The 13,295-nt window shown below is 37.2% G+C and overlaps 1 protein-coding gene across 2 annotated transcripts in view; it reads right to left on the bottom strand.

Annotated features, from left to right (window-relative positions):
• Window positions 1-11,809: 11,809 nt before the first annotated feature.
• The window catches only part of LOC131345546 (polypeptide N-acetylgalactosaminyltransferase-like 6), a 255,043-nt gene continuing 253,557 nt past the window's right edge, over window positions 11,810-13,295 (bottom strand). The window contains exon 12 of one of the 2 annotated variants that reach the window (XM_058378475.1): window positions 11,810-12,688. In XM_058378475.1, coding sequence (XP_058234458.1) covers window positions 12,521-12,688 — 168 coding nt within the window. In that variant the 3' untranslated portion in view covers window positions 11,810-12,520. The remainder of the gene's footprint in view (window positions 12,689-13,295) is intronic. The other variant, XM_058378468.1, reaches the window with a different exon arrangement.

A 13,295-nucleotide genomic window follows, 5' to 3' on the forward strand; every position in this document is an offset into this window, starting at 1 on the left:
AAAGCTCTGAGTGATCAAACCAATCAAATCAGACATAGTGCGATTCACTTCTGTTCAAAAGAGTCGGTTCATTCAATTGAATCGTGAATCGTGAAGCCCGTGCAGAAGCTGTTGGACTGCTCAAGGCAAAAGTTGAAGAGTGTGAGTGTATATGCGCCATCTAATCTCACAGCTAAATACACACGGATATGGGTCTGAGCACACGGATATTTATGTTTGCTTAATTTTATGGCTACCCAAATCAGTGAATGCATGCAGATATGTGTGAAAGTGATATACACATTACCTGCTGGTTGTTCATACACACAAACACAAACACACACACACAAAGTAAAGCATGTCTTTTTAAGATGTTCATCTCCTTAATATGGATTTTACACAGATGTAAAGACCTTCCCTCTGATGATGCTAGTGGAGATCATCGCTCCAATGAGTTAGTTGCGAGTTAGGGAGTGTGAATGCCCCAGCATAGGATTTGCATAATTTTCATCTCACAGTTTTCCTCTAAGCTACCAGCATTAAGCTCTCAACAAACACATTGACAGAGTTGCTGGACGGCAAATACGCAGTCTAGCGTAGCTTGAAAAAGCTGTTTAGACAGGGATCAAAATGACCATGTTGCATCCAGATTCAAGATTTGAAGTAATTCTTTAAGTCAGTGATGTGAATGTTGAGAGTAGCTTGCCTGTGCTGGCTTGCCAGATGAGTATGCTGAGAGAACTCTGATGCTTTTTACATTAACAAACAAACAAACAAACAAACAAATAGCTCATGAATTCATAGATAATTTAGTCAAATGCTATTTAAATATACATTTACATTTCTGGCTTTTAGCAGAGGCTCGTTTCCAGAGCGACGTACAAGAGTGCTTTAATACTATTCCATTAGTCTGGCTCTTTTTATCAGCAGACTTTGGGTCTTATGTGTATAGTACACTTTAAATGAACCAGTTTGTTTAAAATGTGAACAAGAAATGGAAGTGATCTTGTGTTCACAATGTAAGTGCACTTAAAAGAAGACTAGTTTCTTTTTTTGGTCCTTTCTTTTTGGCCACTGATGTGACCTCAGACCCCTTGCTGTTCCCTGTATGAACTCAGACCCCAGCTATCTGCTGATACCCTGCCTAAGTTCTCCTACACCACCCCACTGCTGCACTTCCTCCACCAGCTGCCTCAGATTCAAAACACTTATGCTCGACCTCCAAGCCAAAAACGGACCAGCTCCGTCTTATCTCAAAGCTCTTATCACTCCTCGCACTGCACCACGCTGCCTCAGATCTTCTAGCACTGCCCGACTGGTCCCACCGTCTCTCAGGAACCAAGGTAGCTACTTATCTTCAAACGATGGGTGAAGACTGAGCTCTTCCTGAAATACTTATTGTTTCTTTATATATATTAAAAAAAATCTATATTTCCTCCCAACAGGCTGATGGTGATGTTTTTAGGCCGATGGTTTTCTTAGTCGTTGTCTTAGTGAACCAGTGTTAATGTATTCACTGATGGAGACTTCAAAGCACTCTTCTACTTCGCTCTGGATAAAGCCGTCTGCCAAATGCCAGAAATGTAAATGTATTCTCGAAAATTTATCCTGCAGACTCATGTCCTTTTGGCCTAACTTCTTTACTTTTACTCGAAATTGCAACAGTGCTTCATTCTTTCGCAAAAACAAAAGCAGAACCTTGATATTCTGTGTGATATGTTCTTAGTTCACTAGCACTCATTCCTCACTTCGTTTATTTTTTATTTATATTTAATTTATATATTTGAATACATTTTGTACTTTTTGAATACATTTGCATATATAGATCATTTTATTTCACTTATTTTTCATTTATATTTTTCATATTTATATTTATTTTTCTTGTAATATGAAGCAGTCTCTGGCAAAAGAATTTACTTTGGGATTAATAAAGTTCTATCTTATCTTATCTTATATGTAATAAATGAGGATATGAAGCTAGTGGGTGCAAGTGTTGAGGGTGCAGAAGATAGGGATAGGTGGAGAGAGATGATTCACTGTTCCTGAAGGGAAAAGCTAAAAGAAGGAGGGAGCTTATCTTATCTTATCTTATCTTATCTTATCTTATCTTATCTTATCTTATCTTATCTTATCTTATCTTATCTTATCTTATCTTATCTTATCTTATCTTATCGGTAGCTGATGCAATCCTTCCTTCAAGTGTCAGTAAGTGCAGTGTCTCCTCCAGTGACCACATGACCCCAGAGCTTTAAGCATTCAGGAGTTTATTTGTTAGCTACACAGTTATATACAGCATTCAGCTTGGAGTGAAATAAAAAGTCTGACCTGCTCCTCTTTAGACTGTGTAATTACACAACTACATTTAAAAAGTTAATAAAAAAATGAGAAATAATATGAAATAAATGGAATAATAATGTGCAATTATGTGTGGTGTAGTAACAGTAAACAGTGTGCAGTTTGTGAAAGTTTTGTTTTAATTAGTGACGGAAGATAGCAGTTATGAATGTCGAGGCTTAAGGTTCTTTTAGTACAATGAAACACAATGAGGACAGAGAGACAGACAGAGAGAGACAGACAAACAGACAGACAGGTTGACAGACAGAAAAAGGGAGAGAGTGAGAGAGACAGACAGACAGAGGGAAAGAGACAGACAGACAGATGGAGGGATAGAGAGAGAGACAGATGGACAGACAGGCAGACAAAGGGAGGGAGGAAGGGAGAGAGAGAGACAGACAGACAGACAGAGGGATAGAGAGAGACAGACAGAGAGAGACAGACAGACAGGCAGGTAGACAGACAGAAAGAGGGAGAGAGTGAGAGAGAGGCAGACAGACAGAGAGAGAGAAAGAGACAGACAGATGGAGGGATAGAGAGAGAGAGACAGACAGACAGGCAGACAAAGGGAGGGAGGAAGGGAGAGAGAGAGAGAAAGAAAAAGACAGATGGACAGACAGACAGACAGACAGAGGTAAAAATACAGACAGGCAGACAAAGGGAAAGAGGGAGGGAGAGAGAGAGAGAGAGAGAGAGAGAGAGAGAGAGGGAGAAAGACACAGACAGACAGACAGAGAGAGAGAGCGAGAGAGAGAGAGATAGACAGACAGAGGGAAAGAGACAGATGGAGGTAGAGAGAGACAGACAGACAGGCAGAGGTAGAGAGACAGACAGGCCAACAAAGGGAAGGAGGGAGAGAGAGAGTATGTCTTTGCATTCACACAAATCTCACAAATGAACTGAACCACAATAAGACTCATAAATAAATTGTACTCGGAGCGTTTCTGGTTTATTTGTGTGTTTTCTCAGGGTCTGAGATCATTCAGAGTGTTGAATATACACGTTATATCAGCCCCAGAGAGCTCCTGGTGCTCAAAGGAACTCAGTGTGGAAATTCAGGAGATTTATATTTACACTATGACACACAGCACCTAATTTTATAGTACAATATTATTCCTTATTTGAATAACTTTAGTTGAGTGTAAAAATCATGGCGTTTAATGTAGCTGTAGTGTGTTAGGGTGTTAGTGTGTTGCCCTCTGGTGGCCTATGGTGGAAGTCCTGAAAGTTTTGGATCCTGACTCTGTTGTCATGAAAGTTTTGGATCCTGAAAATGGAGAGGGGTACGTTCACTAAACCAATGAATTGTTGATGCGTCAGAGGGACAGTTTTAGTTATGAACATTTTATACAAAGTGGCATGGTGGTAAAGTGGATACCTTCCAGGTCTGAGGTCAGGGCTCCTGATTCTCCTTGTGTCCATGTGGGTTCTTTCTTCCATCATAGGACAGTCGTAAAAAACATTTCACGACACATTGTACTGTGTATGATTGTGTATGTGTGAGATCTGGGGTCGATCCTGGACTCCTGATTCTCCTGGGTTTAATCCCGGGTCTTTAGTTTCCTCACATCTCCATAATACATCCCAGTAGGTGGAGCGGTGACTAGTTGTGAATGAGTTCTATTTATCCTCAAATAATTAACCTATCAGATTAGATTCAAGCCATTAGAAAGGTACAAAAAAGGGCAAATCTCTGATAACTAATCTAATCCAAATAAATCAAATCCATGTAATCAGAACACACACTTCATTCAGACTAATAGCAGAAGTACCAGGTGAAAAAATACCCTATAAATAGCCCTTAATTCAATTTCAATAACATGACACACATGCTTCCTGAATTCAGTATCTGCAATAAAGGATATTTTCAAAATACAACTCTAAAGATCAATTCTGAAAACGGAGGAGCCGCCACGTGCCAAGTGATCCGGTCAGTGGAAGATCGGTGTCCAGAATTATAATGAGGTATTATTAGTTAGAATGTGGATTTGATTTAATCTGTATTTTTCTGAGGAGGATCTCCTGTTTCCTCTGAGAAGTGCCTCAAAACTGGAGGGAAAGAGATTTTGATCACAGGAACATCACAGCAGATTCGTGTTCACTAATAAGACGATCAAACACATTAACACATAAATCAGGGACAAAGTCTTAAAGAGACTCAGCATGGATTTCTGATCTCTTCATGATTATACAGAGATTTAAAAACACACAGATTAGAGATAAGGATACATATAACATTATAATAATTTATAATCACACTCTCCGGTGTTAATAATCATTTATAATCACAGTCTCTGGTGTTTATAATCATTTATAATCACAGTCTCTGGTGTTTATAATCATTTATAATCACACTCTCCAGTGTTTATAATCATTTATAATCACAGTCTCTGGTGTTTATAATCATTTATAATCACACTCTCTGGTGTTTATAATCGTTTATAATCACACTCTTTGGTGTTTATAATCATTTATAATCCCACTCTCTGGTGTTTATAACCATTTATAATCACAGTCTCTGGTGTTTATAATCATTTATAATCACACTCTCTGGTGTTTATAATAATTTAGAATCACAGTCTCTGGTGTTTATAATCATTTAGAATCACACTCTCCGGTGTTTATAATCATTTATAATCACAGTCTCTGGTGTTTATAATCATTTATAATCACACTCTCTGGTGTTTATAATCATTTAGAATCACACTCTCCGGTGTTTATAATCATTTAGAATCACAGTCTCCGGTGTTTATAATCATTTAGAATCACAGTCTCTGGTGTTTATAATCATTTATAATCACAGTCTCTGGTGTTTATAATCATTTATAATCACAGTCTCTGGTGTTTATAATCATTTATAATCACAGTCTCTGGTGTTTATAATCATTTATAATCACACTCTCTGGTGTTTATAATCGTTTATAATCACAGTCTCTGGTGTTTATAATCATTTATAATCACACTCTCTGGTGTTTATAATCATTTAGAATCACACTCTCCGGTGTTTATAATCATTTATAATCACAGTCTCTGGTGTTTATAATCATTTATAATCACAGTCTCTGGTGTTTATAATCATTTATAATCACAGTCTCTGGTGTTTATAATCATTTAGAATCACAGTCTCCGGTGTTTATAATCATTTATAATCACAGTCTCTGGTGTTTATAATCATTTATAATCACACTCTCTGGTGTTTATAATCGTTTATAATCACACTCTTTGGTGTTTATAATCATTTATAATCCCACTCTCTGGTGTTTATAATCGTTTATAATCACACTCTGGTGTTTATAATCATTTATAATCACACTCTGGTGTTTATAATCATTTATAATCACACTCTGGTGTTTATAATCATTTATAATCACACTTTGGTGTTTATAATCATTTATAATCCCACTCTCTGGTGTTTATAATCGTTTATAATCACACTCTGGTGTTTATAATCATTTATAATCACACTCTGGTGTTTATAATCATTTATAATCCCACTCTCTGGTGTTTATAATCGTTTATAATCACACTCTGGTGTTTATAATCGTTTATAATCACACTCTGGAGTTTATAATCGTTTATAATCCCACTCTGGTGTTTATAATCATTTATAATCCCACTCTCTGGTGTTTATAATCGTTTATAATCACACTCTGGTGTTTATAATCGTTTATAATCACACTCTGGTGTTTATAATCGTTTATAATCCCACTCTCTGGTGTTTATAATCGTTTATAATCACACTCTGGTGTTTATAATCATTTATAATCACACTCTGGTGTTTATAATCATTTATAATCACACTCTCTGGTGTTTATAATCGTTTATAATCACAGTCTCTGGTGTTTATAATCATTTATAATCACACTCTCCGGTGTTAATAATCATTTATAATCACAGTCTCTGGTGTTTATAATCATTTATAATCACAGTCTTCAGTGTTTATAATCATTTAGAATCACAGTCTCTGGTGTTTATAATCATTTATAATCACACTCTCTGGTGTTTATAATCATTTATAATCACACTCTCTGGTGTTTATAATAATTTAGAATCACAGTCTCTGGTGTTTATAATCATTTATAATCACACTCTCTGGTGTTTATAATCATTTATAATCACACTCTCTGGTGTTTATAATCATTTATAATCACACTCTCCAGTGTTTATAATAATTTAGAATCACAGTCTCCGGTGTTTATAATCATTTATAATCACACTCTCCGGTGTTTATAATCATTTAGAATCACACTCTCTGGTGTTTATAATCATTTATAATCACAGTCTCTGGTGTTTATAACCATTTATAATCACAGTCTCTGGTGTTTATAATCATTTATAATCACACTCTCCGGTGTTTATAATCATTTAGAATCACAGTCTCCGGTGTTTATAATCATTTATAATCACACTCTCTGGTGTTTATAATCATTTATAATCACACTCTCTGGTGTTTATAATCGTTTATAATCACACTCTTTGGTGTTTATAATCATTTATAATCCCACTCTCTGGTGTTTATAACCATTTAGAATCACAGTCTCTGGTGTTTATAATCATTTATAATCACACTCTCTGGTGTTTATAATAATTTAGAATCACAGTCTCTGGTGTTTATAATCATTTAGAATCACACTCTCCGGTGTTTATAATCATTTATAATCACAGTCTCTGGTGTTTATAATCATTTATAATCACACTCTCTGGTGTTTATAATCATTTAGAATCACAGTCTCTGGTGTTTATAATCATTTATAATCACAGTCTCTGGTGTTTATAATCATTTAGAATCACAGTCTCTGGTGTTTATAATCATTTATAATCACACTCTCTGGTGTTTATAACCATTTATAATCACACTCTGGTGTTTATAATCATTTAGAATCACACTCTCTGGTGTTTATAATCATTTATAATCACAGTCTCTGGTGTTTATAATCATTTATAATCACAGTCTCTGGTGTTTATAATCATTTATAATCACAGTCTCTGGTGTTTATAATCATTTAGAATCACAGTCTCCGGTGTTTATAATCATTTATAATCACAGTCTCTGGTGTTTATAATCATTTATAATCACACTCTCTGGTGTTTATAATCGTTTATAATCACACTCTTTGGTGTTTATAATCATTTATAATCCCACTCTCTGGTGTTTATAATCGTTTATAATCACACTCTGGTGTTTATAATCATTTATAATCACACTCTGGTGTTTATAATCATTTATAATCACACTCTGGTGTTTATAATCATTTATAATCACACTTTGGTGTTTATAATCATTTATAATCCCACTCTCTGGTGTTTATAATCGTTTATAATCACACTCTGGTGTTTATAATCATTTATAATCACACTCTGGTGTTTATAATCATTTATAATCCCACTCTCTGGTGTTTATAATCGTTTATAATCACACTCTGGTGTTTATAATCGTTTATAATCACACTCTGGTGTTTATAATCGTTTATAATCCCACTCTGGTGTTTATAATCATTTATAATCCCACTCTCTGGTGTTTATAATCGTTTATAATCACACTCTGGTGTTTATAATCGTTTATAATCACACTCTGGTGTTTATAATCGTTTATAATCCCACTCTCTGGTGTTTATAATCGTTTATAATCACACTCTGGTGTTTATAATCATTTATAATCACACTCTGGTGTTTATAATCATTTATAATCACACTCTCTGGTGTTTATAATCGTTTATAATCACACTCTTTGGTGTTTATAATCATTTATAATCCCACTCTCTGGTGTTTATAATCGTTTATAATCACACTCTGGTGTTTATAATCATTTATAATCACACTCTGGTGTTTATAATCGTTTATAACCACACTCTGGTGTTTATAATCATTTATAATCACACTCTGGTGTTTATAATCGTTTATAATCACACTCTGGTGTTTATAATCGTTTATAATCACACTCTGGTGTTTATAATCGTTTATAATCACACTCTGGTGTTTATAATCGTTTATAATCCCACTCTCTGGTGTTTATAATCGTTTATAATCACACTCTGGTGTTTATAATCATTTATAATCACACTCTGGTGTTTATAATCATTTATAATCACACTCTGGTGTCACCCAGATGAGGATGAGGATCCCTTCTGAGTCTGGTTCTTCTCAAGGTTTCTTCCTCTTAGCATCTAACTGAGTTTTTCCTTGCCACAGTCGCCTCAGACTTGCTCATTAGGGATAAATACAAATAAATTTAAATAGAAGTCTAATATTAATCTTGAACTTTTTGTTCTATATTTCTTATGTTCTGTAAAGTTGTAAAGTCAGTTTTCTGTTTCTAGTCTTGCTCTGTGTTGTTTTTTTGTTCAGTAAACACAAGCATTGCTGCTAATTCTCCACCAGAAAGAGTTCTCTTCAGAGTATTTCACACTTCACACATTGCATAGCCAAGCAGTAGCTCGGAGACTACATGCTGCTAGCGTGGTTGAACGGTTTTCCCTCAGCACTACTGAGCTTCATAGGTGATTTCTGCTAGCTTGCAATTCTGGGGCTGAAGTCAGGGCTTCCTGCTGATCACCACTCTCAGCACTATCTGCTCAAAGACACCGACTAAAGAGCCTTTGGCTATATGTTACTGGTCCTACTGGGTGGTTTTTCTCTAACCATTACCACTCCTGTGTTCTTGGTTTGGTGTGTAGAGCTCTGCTAACACACAGCTTTGAGACTGGAGTTGATTCAGCATTGTAAAACATGGTATAATTGACCCAGAGTCATGATGCAAACCTTCTGCGTGTAGAAACAAGCTCCATTTATATGCTTACTGCATTGGCACTGACCGATGTCTGGCTTGGACACCTCGTATGCCGTCTGTGCGGTGACTCTGATGCTGACACGGCGTTCTCGACTGAGATTCAGAGTGAAATCTGACCCAGACACTGCTTGCCCCAACAGCTTGCTAATTGCAAACGCCCACACCGAGGCCCAGTCACAGACACAACAAGAAGCCCAGACAGCAGCCTCGGTCACTTCACTTCATAAGCGAAATAAACAACTCGGCTTATCTGAAATACACTGATCTGAGGCTGATGATTCTTCCCATGTGTCACAAAATTCAAGCCCCAGAGTCATGATTTCAAGATGGCAGGCAAGAGATTAGTGACCAGTGCTGTTTTTGTTAGAGGTTGGAGCACACTGGTGGATTCTCTTCAGAGTAGATCTGCTCACTCTTGCTTGTTGTTCTGGTTGTTCTTGTGACAGACTGGACCTGCACCACACTGCCCAATTCCTAAGATACTTCCCTTACTTCCCAGGGGTGTCCAGAAAGGGCCAGTGTGGGTGCAGATTTTCATTCCAATTAAGCAGAAACCACACATGATTCTACTGAAGGCCAAGATCAGCTGATTAAACAGATGGAATCAGGTGTGGCTCCTGCTTGATTGGTATGAAAATCTGCACCCATACCGGCCTTCAGCGGATAAAACTGGACACCCCTGACTTAGTTTCTCCTCTATGCTAAAGGTGCATGTGGTGGCTTTCTCCAGTGATGTCAGTGCAGTGATCATCTCTATAGACCACTCAGGGTTGTGCTATGGTCAGTCCTGTTCCTCTTGACATTAGGCCTCATTTATCACATTGGAAACAAAACAAATCGACTTCACAGGAGCATGTAAACCAGACTCAAAGATAGCAAATCCGATTAAGACTAGTTATTCGATGAGGGCAAAAGTAATGGCACCATATGAAGGAATAATAGTTAATCTGTTTCTGTGCTAGACAGATGATTTAACACATACCATGTTTTTGACCATTTAGTTGTCATTTTTAGCTCCGTGTGCTTTGCCCTTTTATGGAGTTTTGTGGGCGTCGCTAGTCATTTTTGGATGATTGACATTTATAATGCTCCTTATATAAAACAAATCACAAAAGCTTTTGAAAATCATTCACAGGAGTATTTAAACAACAACAACAACAACAACAAAATGCAGCATCCATGACTCAAAGAAAACAATCCTAATATACTCTGAATAAAACGAGCTATTCAATGAGGGCAAAAGTAATGGCACCCCATGAAAGGAGTAATCTGTTTCTATAGTAGACAGATGATGATTTGTGCTAAACTGAATGATTGAAATATGAGGCTCAAAGTTTTCATACATGATTCAGAGGATTAACACTTCTCTGAGCTGAAGCTGAACCCGAGATACACTTGGAACCGAGGGTCTCTGAATGTCGGGTAATCAGTAGGGTTACTGGACATTCGCAACTGGAACCAGTTCGTCAAAGTGAAGGAAGGGACAGCGGTGTTTATATTTATAGCAAATGCTACAACATACTACATTAGCTGACTTTGTAGAAGGTCTCAGAATGAACACACACACATACACACAGTGATTTTGACCATCCTTGATAGTTAACCTGGGTTTAGAGAATGTAACTAGCTTTTTTTGTGCTATTGTCAGAACAGAGAAATTCTTTTGTCTGCACAGAAAACGGACAAAAAAGAGAAAGAGATCAGTGCCACGTGGCTATGATGTTAGATCTGGTGCTCAGTACCTGAGGGTAAACACATGGTGGAATTACACACTCGATCCTGTTGATGTTTTCCCTTCCTCAGATTAGAACGATTTGTCAGTCAGGATGCACCCACACCGAACACCTGAATCAGATCCAGAGCTCCAGAGCGTTAGACACCTGCTGTGTGTTTACAAGATGATTGTATAAATACAGGGGGTGTCTATCATGTCTATCACACCACGAAGCCTGGCTCAGTTTGGGTGAAGATTGACTCGGAGGATCACCTGAGACCAACAAAACAGCTCACTCAACACTGCACATTTTTTTTTGATATAGACATTTTAATAAACAGATCTGATATATGAAAAGGAAAGCCGAACACTTACCTGTGTACCTACCTGTGACTGGGTGTAATGTTCCTAAATGACCAGCAGAGGGAGACACATCTTTACTTATAGCAAAGCACTAAAGGTGAAAATTTAAGGTAAAAATCTCAAATTTTTAGAAAAACTGAGCTCATTCCCATCCCCAATTAAAAGTTGAATTTAAATTAAAATTTATTCTGAAAAATAATAATATAATAAAACATTTTGCTAAACATTTGCAGGGCCTTTTTTTCTAATTAATTTCTTAATTTAATATATATAAAAAATAATAATAAAATAAAAAAAATCTATTCTGTACACGGTGAAATAAAAAAAAAAAATATATATATTAACAATATTTTAATTCCGACAACATCTGATCTGGTGTTACTTAGCATGCAAATGTATGCATATTTAATTAGACAATTAGACTTATTTGCATAAATACATGCAGCACAAAAAAAAAATATTGGCAATCAACTGGCAAGGATTAATTGTGATATGTATTGTATTTTCTTTAACTCACCTCTAATTATAGATATAGATATGGAATATAATTATTTTGAATAAACATTTTGAGCTGTTATTCTGTATAATAATGAGAAAATGAGGATTTCGGAGTAAATAAGTCTATAAGTACGCACATTCTTACTCATTTTTTTTTTTGCTTTATTTAGAATTTCCATGGTAGGAACTAGGGCAGGAAAGGGCATGATTCTCAGTGAAAGAAAAGAAAACAAAAAAAATAAACAAACAAGGAAAATATTTAATCCTATCATCTCCAGCTCCGTGGGGCAAATCTGATTTCTAGCCTTACCCTTGGTGGAGGTTAAACAAAGTCAATTACACACAGAATAATTTATCCTTGCAAAAATACGACCAAATAAATAGAAATAAATATACAGTTTCGAACAGACCTCCTCTTAACCACAGAGATGCTAAAACGTCACTTCCGGTCTCTGGTATAGTACAAATCCACCATGCGCTATCGATAGAGTGAGGAGGAACGATATTTAAACAGAGCACTGTTGTGTTAGAAATGACTGGGGCCAAGCTGAAAAAAGAACGAGAGAAAGAGAGAGAGACAGAAAGAGAGAGAGAGAGAGTTTGGCTGTGAACAGGTTCTCCTTGACCTGCACGCCATCTGAGTGTCGCATTAGTCTTCCAGGTTCGGCCCCATCCCAATTCCCTCGCTCACGAGCCGCCCCTTCCTCGTCTGCTCCTGCACGTGTGGGCATTTTGGGAGGAGGGGGAGGAGGTATGGGGGGCCACACTCAGACACTAAGTAAATCTACCCCCCTCGCTAAGGATTCTGGGAGCCAGTCCACTGGCTGGCTGCGTTTCCGAGGGTCCTAGGAAGTGGTGGCGCTGTTGAATTTGTCCAGGATGGTGACGTTGACTCTCTGGAATAGCCACTGCTGTGTCGCAGACTCGGGATTGCACTTGTTCATGAAAATCCGCTTATCTGAGGGGCTGCAGTCCATGCATCCGCTGCTCACTGGGTGGTAAAGAGACTTATCCTGCATCCATGAGAGAGAGAGAGAGAGAGAGAGAGAGAGAGGAGAAATTTAATAAAACACCATAGATATGCTAAATAAATAAATAAATAAATAAATAAATAAATAAATAATCATAAGTAAAGAAGAAGCACATGGGGTTTAATCCTGCACTTATCTCACATTCCCCTTCAGTCAGATTACAGGGATGGAACTGAGGGACCAAAACCTTTTTTTTTTTAATCATTAATGCTGACTTCATTTCATGGTTTGAGGTTGGCAGCTTGGGAATCAACCTAGTGAGAAATCTCAGTGAAAGCACCAGTAAGAGTGCATACAGAGAGAGAGAGAGAGAGAGAGAGAGAGAGAGAGAGAGTAGAAAGGCTATGCTAAGGATTCTGTGTGTGTATGTACATGTAAGGAAGTGAGTATATAAAGCAGAGACAGGGGGAAAAAGAGGTAGGAGAGGAAGATGCCTCGAGGCACGGTCTGTAGCTCTCTTCTGCTCTCTCCCGGTTGATTTATTGCTCCGTGTGCCTCGGGCTCCTCCACCGTCAGCCTCCACCTCTGTCCTTTCAAGTGTATATTGCCTTTGTGCAGTGCCGTCATTGACCTATCCTACAATGACGGT

The sequence above is a fragment of the Hemibagrus wyckioides genome, linkage group LG03 (assembly GCF_019097595.1).
Source record: "Hemibagrus wyckioides isolate EC202008001 linkage group LG03, SWU_Hwy_1.0, whole genome shotgun sequence".
In the NCBI taxonomy this organism is placed as follows: Eukaryota; Metazoa; Chordata; class Actinopteri; order Siluriformes; family Bagridae; genus Hemibagrus; species Hemibagrus wyckioides.